At 51.8% G+C, this 20,769-nt stretch overlaps 1 protein-coding gene across 4 annotated transcripts in view; it reads right to left on the bottom strand.

Moving 5' to 3' along the window:
• Positions 1–3,351: 3,351 nt before the first annotated feature.
• LOC122369478 (serine/arginine repetitive matrix protein 2-like) overlaps positions 3,352–20,769 on the bottom strand; it is a 47,119-nt gene continuing 29,701 nt past the window's right edge. For 2 of the 4 annotated variants that reach the window (XM_043344262.1, XM_043344260.1), the window contains 5 exons: positions 19,350–19,514; positions 11,469–11,717; positions 7,471–7,625; positions 4,185–5,898; positions 3,352–4,062 (listed from right to left, as the gene is read on the bottom strand). In XM_043344262.1, the coding sequence (XP_043200197.1) occupies positions 4,051–4,062; positions 4,185–5,898; positions 7,471–7,625; positions 11,469–11,717; positions 19,350–19,514 (2,295 nt within the window). In that variant the 3' untranslated portion in view covers positions 3,352–4,050. Of the gene's footprint in view, positions 5,899–7,470; positions 7,626–11,468; positions 11,718–19,349; positions 19,515–20,769 lie in introns of all 4 variants that reach the window. The other 2 variants (XM_043344261.1, XM_043344259.1) reach the window with 1 other exon arrangement.

Here is a 20,769-nt window from a genome sequence, read left to right on the forward strand (position 1 = left end):
TTCCCTGGCAACACCAAATTGCGATCTTTGCACATTGTGGTCTTGTGCAGCGTATGGCGTCTGCACCATTCGAAGTCGAGACGTGTTGTAGACCTTCCAAGTCATTTTTCAAAGTAAGGTCACTTTTGGTAGATGAGGCGACAACAAACACGACCAATCATGTTCCATGACAGCCTGCGCTCATACAAAATCTCCACTGACGGGCGAAATTGTAAGAAAATACATGTTCGCGTAATTACTTTCCACCCTGTAGTTCAGTAGTTTCGTGCTAACGTCATTGTTGTCCCTCGTCAGACCTTGAAGCAATGGTGTACAGTCTGTCTTAAAAGTATCGCGCAAATTAACGGTGGATCCATCAAACCTGACCGAGGAAGGGCCTGCTATAATTTGAAAGTCACCGAACCAATTGACCTGGGGAATGGACGAGGATGTCCATTGCTTCGGTGACTCAACTTTAGCAGGCCCTTCCTCGGTCAGGCTTGATGGATCCACCGTTACTTTGCGCGGTACTTTTAAGACAGACTGTAACTAAATATGAAACGATTAGGTATTTGGAGTGTCTAGTCCATGGTTCTACAAACTGTTTGAAAAACAGGCACACTTATTTGGCAGAAAATAATAGCTTGTGAGCAGTGACATCTTTCCTTACTTTGTTAATTGTTCTGTGCGATTAAAGCCTTAGCGCATCTTATTCTGTGGCTAAGTGATGCACGATTACTACACTAGCGACTTAGTTAATTTGTGAACAAAACTTAACGCATCCGTGATAAAAATTTACAAATTAAAGGATATCGCACGAAGAACAAGTGGCTTGATATAGCTGTCAACGGCAATGGAGTGATAGCGTTGGCAATTGGCATAACGCTTTTAAATTACAAAAATATGCAATTGTTGGCGAGCATTTCGACACCGTTTAGGTATATCCGTTTTTAGGCGCATAGCCTAGAAACAGGAATGTTTTGCGAAGTGAATCGAAACTTGGAGGTGGAAAGTGGACGATTAAAAGTGGACGATCCTAAACAACACCACTCTGACCTCAAGAATGATACGAAAATAGGAAACCCAGGGTCCCATTAAGTGTACCGTGGAAGTGAGACACAAGTTATTCGCCTGAAAGACCAAAACATTTGCGATCGAATGTCTAATATTCGTGGAGCTTGTGAGAAAAAAAGACAGGCTTAGTTTGCACGGTGAACAGTCAGAGCGGTCACCATGCGGTGAGCACTGCGTGCATGGCACAGACAGGCGCCTATCTACATATTTCTAGCTCGGTATCCAACTAATCCACGGCTCTCAAAACCAGGATACCTGTCAAGACTGTTGTCCGAAGATAGTTATGTCATGGTTTATGGTCGCGATGCTCGAACCGCCGCTTGCCAATTCTCTGGGGCCCCTCAGGGGACACTGGTGCCGTAACCCGAGAACACGGCTTTAGATAAATCGGTTTAGACAATATCGTTGTTACCTGTCAAGTTTCGTGTAAGCTATCCAAACAAGCTAAAAATAGTTGTTATTGAGGAATGTTCGCTATCTTTTTCTATATAAACGGGCTCAAGGTCACGTGCTACAACTGATTGCAAACAACATAATAAGAAACCCATTATCTGTGCTAAGCGGGGATGAATCCCAAGATCTTCTGGTGATTTGGACAATCAAACCACATTATAACAAACGTTCTGTATTGTATTACACAAAATTAAGGTAGATATAGGTGAATCCTGAAACCCAGTCACATAGCATTAGTTTATCGGTCCCGGTTGAATATCCGCTCTCATGGGATTTATCAGTTGACCGTGTGGACCGTCACGTCTGATTAGGTTATCAACGGGCTTCGGCAACTAAAGTCCAAGTGGCTACGGAGAATTGTAATAGACTTGATACAGAGTTCAGACTCTCTTATCTGAAATAGAACTGTTATTGGACATAGCTGTATCCTAAGTCACAACTAGAGATTGCAATCCCGGGATCGGGATCCCGGGATCCCGGCGGGATTTTAATCCCGATCCCGATCCCGAAATTCCGCCAATCCCGGGATCCCGAAAAATCAGTTTTTCACCATAAAAAGAATGCAGCCGCTGCACGAGTCTTGTTTACACTGTTCATGGTGCTGCGTGACATAAAGCAGAGAAACTATTTAGCTGGCACCCCGTATCGGCCGTCCACAATCGACCGTGTTGGTAGCTCCCGGGTATCACCCACAGCGGATAAGCCGCTTAAATGTGTACGAAAAAGGGTCCCGAACGCCAAAAAAATTGCAGCATCAGTGCAGCAACATCTCTATCAGGGTCACGGATCGTTCAGCAGTTCTGACTTATCCGTCCGTGGCCGGAACAAAAGAGGTCATCAAGACAGTGTTTGAGCTCGTGTCGCAGAAAGATGTCACAGATGTCACGCAAGTGACGGCAGAGCTCACCGATTCAAACGTTGAAGACGGTAGAGTGGAGCTCTCCCAGTCAGTGACTCTGCCCTCAAAGCGACTTTGGAGCAAAGTCTGAGAGACATTAGTGATGAATGAGCGGAACCGGGAGGTGAAGTGACCAAGCGACGTCTTGAAAACATTGTGAAATAGGGAGCTGCCAAATTTGGCGTATTTACACTGGTCGCGAGTAGTCAGACCTACCTGCAATGGCTTAAAACTGTCGCGCTAATTACGAGTAGCGTAGACGAAGAGTGAGTGAGGCGTGGATGTGCTGGAACCCGTCTGAATGACGAGATAGAAAACGCACTGGTCGGCGCACAGTTTTATTAAGGCCAATTGGGGTAATGCTAATCAAATCGGAACGTTTCTTTCGCAAATTCAATCGTGTTTATTGCAAATGAAATGGTCTAGGGATGGCTTTTGGTTGCCTCTTTGTTTGTGGTAAGCTAAAAGACGCAAAATATGTCAGCAGGAAATTATTCTTACGACCTACAGTGACAAGACCGGGATCCCGGGATCCCGGGATCCCGAAATAAAACCTTTCGGGATCCCGGGATTGGCAAAACGTTCCGGGATTGCAATCTCTAGTCACAACAAACTAGCATCATTTAGTATAAGATTTATGCAAGCCGATCCGTTCACCTGCTATCGATTGGATTGATAAAATTTTGATTTCACACATGCTCACCAACAACGATAAAGAAGCACAGAGAGTACAGTTATCAAAGTCTTCTCGCTCTCTAAGCTGATGTTTGTGTTAGCGTTTAGCGAGAATTGTGAGTCTGCACGGCTGCCGTGAATATGTTGAGTACGTAGGTATTGCGACAGAGTAGGTTTAGCAAGCTGGGTTTGTTGCACGAAGATCACCAAGTTAGTTCATTACGTGGCACCTTGTCACACCAAAACAACCGAGCACACAAACAACTTCAGACATCTTCAACGGCTCACCCGTTTATTTACACACAAGGTCCCGCCCGCAGTGAGACGGTCAGTTCAGTTTGGAAGACGGGTTATGGGCGGTTACCGCCCGCCAACAATGATTAGCACATGGGCGACCGTTAATACCAGGAAGCGGTTACGGGGCGTCAAGTTAGGCGTCATGTCCCAGCCCACACACTAGAGAGAGCGGGAAAACGCCCCAGTTAAATAATAATCATGTAGCTTATGGAAGCTACATGCAGATTCTCTATATACAGACACAGACATTTATACCCACACTCAGCCACAAACACACCGTTTAATCACAAATGGTCATCTCTGGAGCGGTCAGTACTGGAAAGCACTAAATTGGCACGCGTCAGGTATTATTTCTTTACTCCGATCACACATGTTATATACGGGACTCCGGCTGCCGAATATCGTTGCCCGATCGGGGCGCCGCCGTGGTCGATCGGCGAACCAGAGTTTCCGCTCTGCGCTCACTAGATGACACTCATGATGTGGGGGCGGCGGCCGAGTTGCGGTCCCAGGTGCGGACGCGGGCCACCAGAGGGCTCTCGGGCAGGGGTTCTCGGCGGCGGGCCGGGCTGCGGCGGCTGCCGAGACTACCCTCGCCCTCCGAGCCGGCTGGTGAGCTCCGCTCCTGCGCCGCCCACGGCCAGTCGCCGCGCCGAGACGGACTCGTGTATATCTCATCGTTGTACCTGTAATGGGACGGAGAGTCAGCTGAGTGAGATGCTGAGCCCGCCGAGACACCATTCGTCATGCCAGCACCGTGCGCGCGCGGCGGCCGGTCGTCTCGCTCCGCGCTGGGGCGAACATTCACCTTGACGATGCTGGGCCGCTCTCCGGAGCGGTAGGACTCCTCGCTGCGCAGTCGCTCCGAGCGACTGCTGCCCGCTCCGGCCGGCTGCACCCGCTCCAGAGGCGGCGGAGGCGTGATCAGACCCGAGCGAGGCGACGGCGTCTTGCTGTCCTTGCGCTCGTTGCCATGCAGAACGTTGTACAGCTCAGGGGCGTTCTTTAGGAGGCCGCGCATGAACGAGTCTTTCTTGGCGGCGGGCGGAGCGGCCGGCGAGGCGCGGTAGGAGCGGGACGAAGAGGAGGTGTGTGACATGCGCTCCTGTTCCGGTGGCTCACCGCCTTCGCCGCGCCTCATGCTGGCCGTCCGCTGGATCTTGGAGATGATGTCGGGGCTCTTCAGGCCAGTATTGAAGGCACCATCCTGGCCATCCTTCGAGTACAGACTGCTGCTGCGCTGGACGCCCAGACGAGCCGGTTTCTGTGGCGCCGGACCACGACCGTTGTTTTTCACCGACACGTTGATCATACTGCCGCCGAAGCGGCCTGCGTCTGGCGCTCGGGACACAGGCGAAGGTGGGTAGTCGTGTGGCTTGCGCGGCAGCGTCTGAGACTCGAAGGTGACCCTCTCGGGAGGTGCACGCCTGTCATCGGAGCCACGTCGATCCAGGAAGTCGGTACTGCGGTGATGATACCTCACGCGCCTCTCGGCGTCACTCTGACGCGAGCTGCTCAGCTCGTCAATACTGGCGGTACGCTCGCGAGCTCTGACCGACTCCGGGACGTACCGCCTCTGGCTGCCATCCCTCTCGTCACTGTAAGAGCCGTGACGGGAACCGTGCTGCTCGCGGTACTCGTATCTGGAGATGGGAGTGTTCCCGCGGTCGGAGCTTCCACCGCTGAAGTGGTACTCCCTGACCTGCCTGCGTTCCCCACGACGCTCCTCTGAGGGGTAGCCGTCACGCGGGTCTCGCTCGAAACGCTCCCTGATTGGAGAACTGGCGTAGTGATTGTCGGGCGCAGCGTTCATGGGAGACTCCTTGTCGCGTCCCTTCTTGCGGTGGCGAGGTGGCGGAGGCGGTGGCGGTGACTGGGTCGGAGGGGATAGTCGTCCGCTGTCTGACGGTCTCCTCTCCGGGCTGGAAGCCTGGAACCGCACGTTGCCTCGTGGTTTGCCCGAGCTGAACTTGCTGGCGAAGATGGGATCTTCAGACTCTCCACGAGTGTCTGTAGATACGAGACTTGGCCGACGAGGACCCGGGGATGCGCCGACGGGCGTCACCTGGACCCGCTCGAACTCGCCACGAGGCGTGTGACGCGTCTCCTTGACGTTAGTATGCTCCGGAGTGTGACGAACCTGCTTCGAGTACTTCTCATCTCGACGCCAGGTGCCGGTAGGTGTCTGATCCGCGCCGCCGCGGCGGGACGAGCTCTGCTGTACCTCGTACGAGCTGGTCTGCCGACGGTCGACCTCATCCCGTCCCTGGGCCAGCCGGCGGCGGGACTCGCCGTCCTCCGAGCTGGCTGACTGACCCGACTCGCTGCCAAAGTGCGAGTCCAGCCACTTGTGCGTCTCCTTGCGACGAGTCTTCTCCTCCTCCTGGTACTCGATCGGCGTCTTGGCGAGCGTCTGGCCCTCGGGCTTGTAGCCCAGCTGCCGGAGACGCCGCATGCGCTCCGACAGACTCTCGATGTTGTCGTCTCCCTCGCGGTCCTCTTCGACGTTCTCCTGAACATACCTGAAGGCAAAGGGAAGACGGGGAGTTAGTCGGAGGCACCTGTAGATCCGTAAAGATCCTTAGAGAACTGGGAGCGGCAACTGCATTCCTGAGAGGCAGGCAGATGTTGTCTATCGTGCAGGATACACATGTCATGCATCAATGCAAAATCCCTAAAATCGGGTCATCAAGCGCTTTACAGCTTAGCTGATTCACCTTGAAGGAACGAAAATAGCATGACTATTTATTTCTCGGGAGACGAGAAGGGTAACCAATGTCACGTAAATATCCAACCAGGAAGGAACGAGGAAATACCAGTCTGCTCTAGTTGGAATATTTACAAAGAAGAAGGAAATGTTTTAAATGCTTCGTACTTTTGTCGTGCATTATAAACTTTGCCCTTTCATCGCATGCCAGCACACAGTACATGCTCTGCAAGCCAGCTCTTTCTGCGAACCTTTCATTATCTTTACACACATCACGGAACCTGTATTATACCGGCTCACGAACATTTAACCCTATTCCTGGCGGGCTCCGCCGGGACAAGAAACTGGCGGGGGGGGCCGATTCGGCCCCCCCTTCAGATCTCAAAAACTACACATCGCAGCGACAAACGGTAAACGGCATCGGATACGCACGGTCAAGATCTACAATTTTTACAAAGGTCATTTTCAGGTCAGGTCAAATATGACGTCACAGGGGTCGAAAAAGTCAAAATGGTGGCGCTAGAAATGGAGAGAGTTTTTCTCGAATAACTTTCGAATTAGTCAAGATAGGAACAAACTAAGGGCATCATCGTGATCATCTCGTCAATCCGCATCGAATGATATATATGTTGACCTCGAAAGGTCAAGGTCAAAGGTTGACCTCAGGTCACGTGACCTTGAGGTCATCATGTATATCATTCGATGCGTCTTGACGAGCTGAACACAATGAGACCATCCACGCGTCTGTATCTTGTTCCTGTACGGAGTTATTGGCCAAAAACCTTTGGTGACCTTTGATGACGTCACATGACCTCAGAGCTGCCCAACAGCAAAACAGACCTCAAGGTAGTGAAGGTTGATCGTATATGAAGTCATGTATGGTATATGGGGCCATTCCGACCCGTTTTAGTGGTAAAAACAGGGAGTTGATTTTTCCCCCATTGACTTATAATGGAGAGGTGGCGAAACTGATCTGACCTTAGGTCACCGATATCAAAATTCCGAGATATACAAATTGCACATACTGGTACCCTAACTAAAGCCTGAAGAGAAGAAATTGATCGGTCAAAAACTCTAGCTCTGGCGTGATTGCAAACTTTTCTGAGGTAGGGTCACCAAACCGCCTCTGGTGACCTGACCTGAGGTCAGATCAACTCAAAATTTTCAGACATGTTGCGTAGAAGCCTTTTAGGAAAAGTCAGAAAATTTGAGCTTCCTAGCACAACGCGTTTGGGAGAAATAACCAAAAAACCTCAGGGGGGGCTCCTGAGGCCCCCCCCGCCAGGAATAGGGTTAAAGCCAACAAAAATTTGACCGTGGTGCTTGGTACCATAAGCGCACCCTGTCGAACTTTAACATCGCGTCGTTGCCCGTTTATCGTTCTCACCTGAGACCCTCTCCGAGCTTGATGCCGTCGCCGAGTCGACCTCCCTTGGGGACGGAGTAGTACTCGAGCATGTCCTCATCCTTGACGTGGCGCCGGTGGCGGCTGGTGGTGCGGTGCTGCTCCTCGGCAGAGCAGTCCGAGCCGTCCTCCGGCACCTGAAGGGGGCAGGGTCAGAGGTCAGGGGTCAGCGGGTAGAGGTCAGAGGTCAGAGGTCAAGGGTCAGCGGGTAGAGGTCAATCCTGGTTAGAGGCCAGGGGACACTGCCGGTCGCTTGTATCCTTGTGATGTTGAGGGCGTCAAGTGTCAACAGGAGACGGACAACAGGATTGAGAGAGCGAGTGCAGTGAATAAATTGATACTGTCATGAATGTCGTGGTACTTAAAATACTGGACGTAAAGGTACTTAGCTGGACATGATACATCTGTTTGAGTCATGCCATGAGTGGCATTCGTACGGTTAGATCCGCAAGTGTCGACTCACAGTGGCCTATTACTACGATATAGGCCATATTATACTTTTAAATTGACTTTCAGCCGCAGTTTTTCCTTGGCAAGATCCGGAGTGTAGAGTAACTAAAGCAGGGCAAACGCCCGTATGGCTCCGCCAAGCCAAGTGAAGTATCCACTTGGCATTGCGCCAATGGGGGGACTTTCCAAACCACCCTACTTCAACGGCTTAGCGTGCATATATATCGTGCGAGTCTTTTCCCGACCCAATCGTGTGTCATTGGTCTACCGCAAGGCTACGGGCATTCAGGACATTCTAGCGAGAAAAAGTTTCTTAAGTTGTCATAGGCTAGCTGACCAAGTCAAATATTTGGTAAAAGGTTAGGTAGTTTATCATGGCTATATGGTCATTTGGCCCAAAAACAGGTTATAACTGTGCAGAGGAGCAAGGTTGCTGTTTTTACTGCCTGCTGGATGGGACGATCGAAAGCGTATTGATTTGTGACTTTGACTGATGTAAAAATATTGCAACGCATGGCCGGTTATTTTCGCCAACAAAACTAATGGTCTATCGTTCGAGGTAATCGGTCCAATCAGTTTTGCAACTAATGCTCGGTGACCGGTTGACTCTGGTTGATATAACTGAGGTGGAGACCACCAGAACGTGACTAAATTCTGAAAAAAAAACTGAGAAAACTAACGGCTATCGGTCTTGCACCGTTCGTTTCCCTGGCGAACTCTAACAATTGGCAGTAAATTATCTCGGCTAAAAATCACTTGTGCTAATCACCAGCGAATGAGTGAAAAGCCGGCGGCGCGGTGCCTGCGCCGGTCCGTGTCACGCGAGCCGTCAGATGCACGCGGGAATGTGTCGACGGCTCGGCTAACCACTAACCACTAACCAGTCCCTTCACTGCGCCGCGCGATAACGGTGACCTCGTAAGGCCGATTTGCCACATATGGCGAAAACATCCACCGCATTGTGTGCACTGATTAAACGCCAGCGAGGACAAAAATACGTCAGTTTTATGCAAGATCAAACACCGATTGAATTCCAGCTTCAGTGTTTTTCATTCAAATCCTCACTCAGTTCTGTTTAGCCTATCGTGCAATCGAGCAATTCAACAGTGTTGCGGAAGTTTGAAAACAAATAACAGCGTCTAATGCCTATGCCAAAGCCTTTGTGCCAGCGTCTATCACTTAATTAGAGAGCATCCAATAGGAGCACATCCGCTCAGTGTCGCTCTAAGCAGCCGGTGCAAGATCGGATTCACTCAATCATTAGATACAGAAGCGTGACGTTCGGCTTGGTTCAGTTCAGTGGAGATTCGCCTTTTTGCCTTCCCAAAGCCGGTCAGTTCACTGGCGACCACAGATTCCTCGTGGTCGGGAGAATCAGCCGTGCTTACCCACAGGTGACCCTGTGCCACTCTGCTTCTTGTTACGCAACAGGTGCGCAATATTCGCACCGTGCCAGCCCATTGCGGCATTCACGGCGTGCCTCTACCGATGGCACCGCGATATCGGAGTGATGGCCAACACTTTTTGTCAACCTGCCCTCTATTTATGACGTGTGCAGTGCATGAACGATGTACGGTATCACTACAAATCAAGTTTTTGTCAGGCTATTATGCGTTCGTCTGCTGCTCAGCATGCTTCCGACGCTCATTCTGATCGGCTCACAACGATGGTACGCGCGATGAGGATCGCGACGCTACGGGACGCTAAGGACCATCAGAAGCTGGTTCAGCTGCTGAATATATCGAGCAAAACCCGCTGTATCACGCGTCGGCCCGGCCTGTCCTGTTCATCTGTTCCATCGCTCGTCCCTCGCTCGCTATCGCTGACCCACCGTTGGTTTGACCGGCCCTCCACCCTGTCCTCTCCCTCCTCCCCGCCCCCTCTCTCCCTCTCTCTCTCTCTCACCCTCTCTCGCCCTCTCTCCTCGTCCCGCCCTCTCCCTTCCGTCTCCGCCTGCCATCTCGGTTGACAGGTGACAGGCGCTGACAGCTGACAGCTCGGTCCACTCGGCAGTCGCAGACTAACGCTTTATGTGGCACGGTGGTCGGAGCGAGCGCGTTTGTGTTTCTCTCTGCGCTGTGTGTGCGAAAGCGGCGCAGCGCACAATGCCGCCTATCGTGACGCACTGTCGGCAACTCGGCGTCAGTGTGATGAGATGGCCATCGGGGCCTGCCTCTGCGGCGGCCCGGTCCGCGCGAGGGTGACTGACACTCCCGATCGACTGATGGGGAACTGCCCGGAGGTCGAACCGGCCCGTGGAGTGAGGTGTCGCCGCGAACGGCTCACTCGCCGCCAGAGAGGAGCGGGGAAGGAAAACGTTGCCGGCGCTCGGTATAGTTGGCAGGTGAGGCTCGGTCCATCATACGGACACCGCGATCAACGGGCCAGTGCAGCGGCCGCCCGACCGGCAGGAATTATCGTTAGCCAGGCCTGACACTGCACGCCATCGCGCCGCATGCGAGCAGGATCAGCTCCGATACCTCGCAGGAAATCAGAACAATGCTATTATGCTTGCAATCGGTGCAATAACCAACGGCTGCTTTCGCAATATCGGACATGTTTTCGATTGGATTTGGGGCTGTGCGTGGTTTTGGCTAATTGTTCCAGCTAGTAAACGTGAACTTGTGAATGATGTATGAGCACAGCTATGCAAATGGCTGACCGATGTGAGGGGCTCGCATTAGCACCATGCTGTGATATGAAATTCATCACACAAGCAGAGCGATCCATGCGTTTATTTAGATTAGTCTTGATGGCTGGTAGGTCATCGCAAGTTTCGGAAGAGATGTAGATTATCTCATGATGGATCGGAACACTTACAAAGCTATTGGCCTACAAATCATTCTCATTAACGTTATCGATATCCGCAGGTCTCATGCGTTACAGATCTGGCTAAATCGAGGTGTTATCAATTTTGATGTGTCATGGCTTCGTATTATACGACTACAATGCTCGCGTTTTCACAAACAGGTTCAATGCTGATTACTGCATTGTTTCAGCAAGTTGAATGAATTTCACTGCACGGGAAACTATATTGGATCGTGCAGTTTGCGATTTCTTTCTCCCTTTCTAAATATACCGGCCCGACGAAGTGACTTGCTAAACTGATGTCGCTCACGACGTGATCGTGTCCTGAAAGTGATAGGCGACGGCGGAATCGACTGGGTCAAGGTTGGACGGAGAGGAAAACGCTGCGATAGGCTTTACGCTACAGCTGACGGACGGTGTAACCGGATAAAAGATCATCCTCTCCAAATATGGACATTGGTTCGGATATGTGGAAAATGTGGGACTTGCAGGTTTCAGTACTTCTGTTCACACGTAATTCAGAAGCAAGGCATTACGTAATACAGAGACAGGCCACTGCTATACGTTTGAGTCCAAACCTACGTGCAACTATCTAATCGACATGTTATCAATGGCTGTTGAATGTTATGCTCCAAACGAAGCAGCATCCGCTCTCACATATTGTATGCGCAACCATCGACTAGCAAAAATCACCTGCCCCTCCCCGAACGCAGTCCACTCACCATAATATTCTGGAACTGCTCCTGCTGGGCGGTGCGGGCCGTCTCCGTGACCAGCTCGCCGTGCTCGTTCTGGTGCGTTTTCTCATGGATATCCTCCGTGTCGACAGTCCGCCTGGTCTTCCCGGCCTGGTGAACCACGCGCCGCTGGCCGCTGCGGGGGTCCACCAGCTGTCCTGAGGGTCCCGAGCCCTGCCGCTGGCGCACCAGAGCTCGAGCGTCTTTCCCGTCCCGGATGACGCGGGTGATCTCCTGAGGGTGGCGGCAGGTCGAATCGGTTAGAGTGGGTGGGGATGGTTTTGACGCCTTCACAGACGGACAAAGTAAAACAGGACCAGTGCTGAGACCATAAGGGTAAGATGGAGCCCTGACAGAATCAACCTGTATCCCAGATCCCTTGAGGGGTTTGCCGTCAATCATTTGGTGGTGGTGTGTTTAGTATGCTTTGATGATTGCAAATGAATTACCGATTGCTACTTTTTCGCCATTTCCGTGTTCATAATGCATGTCACAGGTCCTAAAGTGAAGGTCAGGGACTGACCATCAGTGTTTTGCTTCTTGTTCCGGTCGGGACATCGAACAAAAAAGACCAACATGAGGTCAAGCGCAAGACAAACAACTTCTTATGCTGTATTATTCGAAGTCACTCCGAAGCGAACCCTGGACGCAGCTCTGATGAGCACTCGGAGGACACGTCCCTGAGAGTTCGCGGCGGGGCGCAGTCACAGTCAGCCGGGTGTAGGGTGCCGGTAGAGAGGAACATGAATAAACACGGCGCCAGGGAGACTGGGTGGAACACCTTCACATACAGCAAAGGCCAACGCGCCCGAGTTCACTGCTCACCACTCGACATATACCGCTTGGATATGATATAAAACACAATAGAGTGCAATGTGCATGAGTCAAGCATAATGCATGATTGGCGATAGAGCAGGACATGTATAGTGAAAGTCACCTTTGTGTAAGAGGAAGAGGAAGTGCTCCGATTTATGCACATCATGGACATTCGCTGATTGCTCTAATTCAGCATTGCAATATATCATTCCTGGGGTAGCTGACACTTCACTACATGAAGCATATATGCAACGTAAGTTCATTAATCTCTCCCGGACTCATTCCATACCAGCCGGGCACCTGGAGCAATTCACTGGCTGGTTTGGTGAGCGATAAAGGAACTGGAATCACGCACCATAAAGCAAATAATAGCATATATTACCGTAACTCAAAAGTGCCTCACTATATCGGATTGACATGTCGGACTAATGATCACCATCTGAAATCACCAGTAACTTTTGTTGATAATTGGTTCCACTGCTGATGGCCAGTCCTGATCAGGGCATTTCCAACCGCAAAAACGTGCCATCCAATGAAATGACTGATACGGATTACCATCGACATGCTGTCATTCACCCGCGTATTTTTATAGTTCACTAATTTTCGGTGAACCAGACTCACTAGCTCAGTTTGTATGGGCGCCCGTGTTTATATCACTTGAAGTTGTTTTCCAGAATGTAGAGTGTTATGATGGCTAACAGATTCTAAGCAGGGCTAATTTCCGTAGATAATGGCGATATTTTATTGTTGCCAAAGCCACAACACCCACCATGAATCGTTGTTATTTTTACACCGACATAGATCATTCATAATGTTTGTATGCAATCATTCAATCTGAGATGTTGCCGCTGTTCAGTTGTAGACATCGGACTATAAACGTGTTTGCAAACGTCGCTTCAAGCTTTGAAAAACGCAGCGGTGGTTTTCAGGCTAAAGACGTAATCCGTGCTTCCCCAAACTCCGGTTGTGTCTAAACAAACAATGGCTTGTAGGGCAGTAAGGTGACAGATCTGATCCAGGTAGCAGCACAGGACCTGACCCTGGCGACAGCACCACATCTGAGCCAAACAACAACCTTGTGTGAACCTATTTCGGCACCGGCCCACGCCCTTCTCAGACAACGGTGCTGCATTTAACACGGCCCCCATGGCCCCAGGAGCGGGCCTCGGGCTCAGCTGCCCAGCCAGCCGCCTCTGGTGGGGCTGATATGGCCTCGCCTCGGACATTTGCCAGTCTCGATGGTATCTCGCGGGGGCCACTGGGGACCCTCTGGCCACATGTTGCTCGTACGGTCCACTGGCGGCGGGGTTACGACAGTCTGATCCGATGCCGAGCTGACGTGCAACTGAGACTGATGGGGCCGCAGAACTGGCACAGGGAGATAGATAAGGGCGGGGCACCACAGATAACGGTACTGGACGGGGGCGGCAGGGGAACGAGGGGCTTGAGGGTTGGTTCTTTTCCAAGGCTACTTATTTATTTTCCTTTGTTGGACCTCATATCTTAGAAGCTGATGGGTTATGCGGTATTGATGTCTGTAAAATACGAGCTATTTGAAAAACGTGACATATTTTCCGGCAGCAGTGGTAACCACGAGCCGCAAGTGGAGGAATAAAGTGTTTTGTATTAAAAATCATTTGTAAAAATGCGAATAACCCTCATGCAAGGCCGCGTTTTCCGCACGCGCGCGTGCTGTTCGCCGGGCGGTGAATAGCTGTCTGAGCCGCCGCGGCGCCCGAGAGACGAGCAGATCCGTCTCCGTGGGTCTCCGCTAACCGCACAGCCCGCTCTGATCCCCCGCCGACCGTGCATACCGTGCCGAGACCTCTAAGCAGATTACAGAGCGAGGGCTTGTGGCGTCAGAGACTGAGACAGGCAGAAGGTTGCCGAATAAGACCGATGGGTGCACTTAGAGAGCAGCGATACGAACAGAACACAGCGATGGGAGGATGACAATGGTGAGCCGGGGTGCTGGGAGGTCCGACTACTGGTTTTAGCACGCGCTGGGTGAATTGAAATAGTTGGTAACGCGATTAGAGAGGTATTCTCTCGCAGGAAACAGGTCATAAATCCGTCCAAAATGTGCAGCAATGACAGTTGCAGCAGAATTATCGTTGGGTTTTTAATGAACAAGAAAATGTACGTTTGCAGCCGTAAATTACAGCAAAGAAGCCTGGTAAAATAAAAAAGGCAAATGGATGCAAGATTTTTAGAAGTTAGGTATCATAGCTGCGCAATAGCAAGGTAACGGTAAAGATCTTCTCTGTTTGTTGTCGCAACATCCACTGATGAGGCAAGGGTGTCTTCTCATGAAACTGGTCTTCAGAGTTCATTCGCCTAATATGTCGCCACTGCTCGAGCCGAGCGGTCCGTTGTGTCAACTTTCTGTGGCTGGTAGTCGCCACCACTTCAGTGCAGCATGCAGCGTCCACTGTTCCGTGCCGCCCGTGCCCTCCGCCGGCGACCACTCAGCGCGGCACGAATTATTCGATTCACGGATTGCCAGCCACAAACCGGTTTTGGCCTCGGCGCCACCCATGGCCGGACGGCGCTGGGGGCGGACGGTGCGGGCTCTGCAGCGGTGGCGGGACGGCCGAGCCGGACACCGCCGCGCCGTCCTCCGAACCGTGGCGCCGGGGTGACCCGACGGGACTTTAGCTGAGCACTGCCGCACGGAGACTCCAGGTCCAGACAGTGGCCACTGCGCTGAGGCTCCCGACAAGCCCAGCCAGCCGCCTGGGCCTGTCAAACTGGCTGAGCTTGACAAACCCAACCAGATGTGCCTAGCTAATAAAGTCGCCACATTTTAGCGACTTTATGTGGACACAGCAGCACAGAGACTCAGATCCAGAGAGTTAGATACTGCACTGAGGCTCTCGGCAGGTCCAGTCAGCTCATGCTTTGCGCTCTCCCAGACTCCAATCCAGTCTATGCAAAATGGCTGCGCCCTTTTGCCGATTGGGTATTGTGGAACAGTCGGGCACAGCTCTAGGAGTGGTGCCGCTGCCTTTCAGAGAGCTGCGCCCCTCTACTGATATGACACGGCAGAACAATCCAAGCTGCGACCAACAGCGTGCAGGGCGCCGATGACCAAAGCGATGGTCATGTTCTGTGGCTGGTATGGCACTCCATCTGATGGCACTCTGCCAGCCTGCATTCCTGGGAGGCATCACTGGCGTCCCCGTCGCTCTTCACCGCAATCCGTCAACCAAGAAAAACCGTCACCTCGAGTTTAGCCGAGCGGCGATGATGACTCATCACCTAACGAGCTGTCCCCGCTCTCCCGTCGAAGCACCGCCGCGCGGTCGTTCGTTAGCACGAGGGCGGCGGTTATCGGCGGACGTGCACTCATACAAAGGCAGCGTGCACGCTCAACAGGCCAGCCGGCGCCGCGTGCACGTCTGCTGCAGGACGGGCCGTCCCTGCCTCGGTCACCCATGGCAGCTGGGCACCGAGCAGCCGACCGGCCGGCGGACGACGGACGGAGCTCCAAGGACATCGGCACCGCGACAGCAAACAACCCTCCACCGCAGCTCCCGGCGTGACGTCACCGGTCGCCGGCCCGACGCGTGGGCGGCGGCCCCTGTAATCGTGACGTCATTGACGGGTCGTGTGGGCGGCCGGTCGGCGCGCCCGCCGCCCCCGCCTCGGTCATGACCGGACGACTGGCGTCGCTGACCCCGGTCGAGTGGGCAGCGGCTCGCAGCTGGTGATTTCAGTCTCTCAGCACGTCTAGCTCACTTGGCTCGCCTCATCTTGGCTTGGCTGGATCTGCTCGGCTGGGTTCGTCTATTCCTGTGAGTGTCTTCATCTCACTTACATCTCACTTGCCTCGACTTTCCTCTCTCACCTCAGCGTGACTCATCTCTCGCCATGCTCAGCTCAGTTCTCTCACATCCGCTCACCTCTGCTCATACTTCTCACGTCGCTCATATCTCTCTGCTCAGCTGGTCTCTTACCTTGGCCTAGCTCATCTCTCTCACCTCCCTCCCTCCCTCGTCTGCCAGTCTGCAGAGGTCCAGCCCGTCTGCAGAGGGTGACCACCTGGCTATCTCTGGTCGCCGTCCCTCGCCGGCCCGCCGTCCTTCGCTCCAGCGCTCTCATCACCCGCTGAGGTGTCTGTACTTCTCTCAGTAAGGGGTGGAGATCTCCATAACGGTTGGTAGTTCTCCCGGCACGGGGTGGATATCTCCATATCGGGACGGTACCGGTGCGAGCGGTGCGTGCACGCACTCGGCCGGCCTTGCACGGTGACCTTATCGTCGTCCGGCTGACCGTTTCTGCTCGCTGTGGTCCGGCATATTCCTCCCTGCTGTAATCTTGGTCCGCCGCTGCAGACTGGCGTCGCGGCTTGGCTTCTTTTCTGGTCCACCCTGCGCTGACTCTTTCCACGGACATCTGTAACCGATTGCAGCCTCCGTACACGGACTCGGTGGGGTGGGGAGCAGTTACTGTCAGACCGGTCTAATTGAGCCTCGAGCGGCGGTCAGACCGGCGTCGAATCAGGAAGTGCCGTCCGGTCGGCCCGGGGCGGGCGGCGAGACTGGCTGCCAAAACAAGCTCCTCACTCCCACTTGAGCGCTCACAACAGATGTCAACAGGCCACACGGGCAGAAAAGGTGAGCTGACGTGATGTGGTAACGGTGACATTTAGGCAGACAGAAGCAATGAACGCCTGACAGCATCGGGCAACTATCTCACGAGGCTTAGTGCAAATTGATTGAGGAACAATCTTTGTCAGAGTGGCGTGTTCTTCGCTTGATAACAGTCATTCCGATAGAATGATGATGAATCGGCTGTTTGAAGTCAGCTGACACCGGGACGGGCGCTAACCGCTCTGCAGACAGGCCGTGGGCAGTTCATTTGGCGAAGTCGCGCTCCGCTGCGTCGAACCCGCTGCCCGGTGGTCGGCGCTGCCTCAGTACCTGCCTAGCGTGCAGTGGAGCCTCCGCGGTGGACTCCCTGGCACGGACTCCATGCCACGAAAACCCCAGCGGCAGCCGCCAGCCGTCGACCAAATACGGCGCTACTGCTGTCGGTCCACGAAGACCGACCGGTCCGCCCTCCCTGCACCGAGGGCTTAGCAGTGGCGCCCGGGGCAGGCGTGGGAGGGGTACCGAACCGCTCACCCCATCTGGGTCAACGATACACCCAAACAAAACTCGATAACCGAGTAACGGGACGCTGCAGACCATAGTCGCGAATTTGGTATGATTTGCGTAGTAGTGCTGTGGCTGTGGTTTAGGCTAATCGTACAATTTTAGGCATCAGTAGTGTCGAGTGGTACCATGATAAAAATGTGTCGTATATGCCCACATAAGGCACGTTAAAGGCCGTGAAACTACACCGCCTGATCCCAGAAACACGCCGATGAACCATGTCCGCGGAGCCGGACGGATTATGCAAGGCAAAAAAAAAAACGCACAAGGACGATGTAGCAATGTTAAGATGGTTTAATGAGGTTTAAACAGCTGAATGGAACTGATAACGCCAATCACATGGGGCCCATACGCCGTGCAGGCTCGTGCGATGGACGCTTAGGTGTCGTTGAAGTTTGCAGCTGAAGTCACCGGTTGGTGCTACTGTCACAAATTCTGCTGAAGTTTCCATCAATCCACTCAGCTTAATCTGCAACTGTGCAGTGTGTGTGCACTGTGCACTTGCAGTTTGAAATCCATAGAATTCGTCTTAGTTACGGCTGGATTTTGGTGTTACTGTGCTGTGCGCCAATGCAGTCTCCAGTTGAAGTTCATGTGATTGGTGTTACTGTTCTATGCGCAGCTCAAGTCTCCAGAATGCGGTTGACTCTGGTGCTACTGTTTTGTGCGCAACTGAAGTCTCCCATATCCATGATATGCTGTGTGGTGGTATTGTGTTGTGGGTAGCTCCAGTCTTCATATGCACTTTCCGATGCTGGCGCTATTGTGCTATGTGTCGTTACTCATTGCTGTCTTCCACTGTAGTTATTTTTCTGTCATATCTTCTGCATGAGATTAATGCATGGATACTGTTGATTGCGTTCTTGTTCATTTATTTTTGATCGGGTCTTCCCAGAATTATGAGTTTCACACATCACGGGAAGCGTGATGTAATCGCAGTGTAATCGCCACGCCGATTGTGGATTGCTCTTGATCGTCAATACATACATACATACATACATACAAGCGAGCAGTGAAGTTGTAGGCCGCTTTTTAACGGTATTTGAATAAGTGTCCGTCATGCTAAGGCCATTTCGTGATGTCACGGCTCTTGACTAAACCGTAATAGTATGTCGTCGGCGTGATTTAAAAGTCGATATTCTGCAGGGCTTACGAATGACATAACGGTGACTCGGAGTTCCGTAATTTATCTCATCAACAATGTGCAATATTTCATTATTAATCTGCAAACTCTTTGCATGCTTCTCTGTGACACGAGGGATGCACAATTTGTCTGCGCCCGGAAAATGTGTCACGGTCTAAAATGACCAATAAATTAGGCCGACTTCAGCTCGCAATGCAATTCGCTGTAATTAAATGAGAAACATTTACAAATTGCCGGTCCCGTAGCTCAGTTGGTTAGAGCGTTGGACTCCGCGTGGTGAGAGCACGCGTTCCCGCGGTTATAACAGTCCAGGTTCGAAGCGCGACGGGCGCTCGACATTTATGGGCCTCCTGACAAGTATGGTTGCGGTTGGTGGCAGGCCGTAGCCAGGCGAAGTCAGCGAGGGGACCGGCCGTGCGCGGCTTTGTGCACACGTTAAACTTTGGACTCTAAATTCTGCCATAGAATCGGAATTGCGCGATCGGAGGGTAGAGGGCAGGGTCATCGCAACAAGCTTCGCTTAGCGGTGGCTCTGTCTTTTTGAATCCTTCCCATCAAAAGGTTCGGACAAAATTTATAAAAAAAATGTGACTCTCAGCCCATTGAAGTTCAAGGAACACGCCTGAAAACCAAAGATGGCTTTATCTGTCGTGATTCGGTTACATATGCTACTCTGCTCCGTCTGAAAATGGCGCTGTGCCATTCTGATCAACGCACGGATGCTCTCCTTGCACTGCGTTCTCTCACCTCATTGGAGTAGTTGCCCAGGTGGTGCACCTCCTCCTCCTCCCGCACGTCGTCCCGCTCCTCGTGCGTGTTGGTTATGTTGGTGAATCGCTCCGACACCACGGCACCACCGGGCACCGCCACATAGCCCTCCGGGACGCCGCGGTCGTCACCGTTCTTCTTGTGCTGCCGGGAGGAAGTCAGAGGTCAGATATGATGAGAGAGAGAGAGAGAGAGAGAGAGAGAGAGAGAGAGAGAGAGAGAGAGAGAGAGAGAGAGAGAGAGAGAGAGAGAGAGAGAGAGAGAGAGAGAGAGAGAGAGAGAGAGAGAGAAAGAAAGAGAGAGAAACAGAGAAAGAGAGAGATTGAAGGGAAGGAAAAGGGTAAAAGGATAGCGATGAATGCCTGCGTAAAAAGTCACTTGGAAACAAATTGTCTCGATTCCAGATTTTCGACCAACATGCCAAACGGTGACAAGATGTGTTTGCTGGTATTAGTTGCAAACCAAATGTTCTTTCTGCATGTATTTTGCAACAGAGTACGGTCAGACTTCCGATTTCCAGACCGCTTGCTCGTTAGCCCACATTAGACGAAAGATAAAAACTTTTAACATTGCCACAAACCAGAAGAAAGCATTGCTACCGCCAGCTGGAACGTATGGGAGTGGACATTTCTTTTTTAGATGTGACGATTGATCCGTTGTCGACCGGAAAGAACATTGCTCCTAAGCCGGATCAAACTATTATCGTACAATGAACAAAACAAATATTGCGCGCATGACATGACAGTACACGATGCCCATCGTACATGGTAGTACAAACATTCATGACATTCTGAGCCCCAGAAAGAGTCTCATTCACATCAAGGGTTTCGTTCAAATGGCCATTGATAACAGAATAGCTAAGAAAATGTATCAGTCTGCAGTACTGCTATGCTGACCAACGCTGCAACTTCGTAAATGCCACAACAATGCCATGTTAAAGTATGTTTACTGAGGAAAAAAACATAAGAGAGGCCAAGTGAAAGTGAAAATGAAGTAACCGAAAAAATGTAGCCCATGCCAGTGAATGACCTTGTTATTTGTTAAGTGCTTATTTCTTTTTACAGTCTGATTGCGAGAGAAATTACAACTGGGAATAACTAGTGTATCACGTAACTATGACAAAGACTTTGGAATTCAAATCCGGATCCAACACTAATATTCAGCCCACGAAATAATCATTTTACTTGCAATAAAACATCTTTAATAAGTAATAACACAAGATTGCTTATCCGTCCTCTTAATCCCGTCTCCCAGTCGCTGTTTTGAACACGTGTAGAATGACGGCCATTTCCCTGATTGCACTTTACTGAACGTTGGCCTCCGGTAGCCGACTGTTGACTGGCTCACATCATCAGTGGGGGAGGAAGACGGGGCTGGTTGGCCGGTCAGACACCGCGTG

Source organism: Amphibalanus amphitrite, unplaced genomic scaffold (genome assembly GCF_019059575.1).
Source record: "Amphibalanus amphitrite isolate SeventyFive unplaced genomic scaffold, NRLGWU_Aamphi_draft 001040F_arrow, whole genome shotgun sequence".
NCBI lineage: Eukaryota > Metazoa > Arthropoda > Thecostraca > Balanomorpha > Balanidae > Amphibalanus > Amphibalanus amphitrite.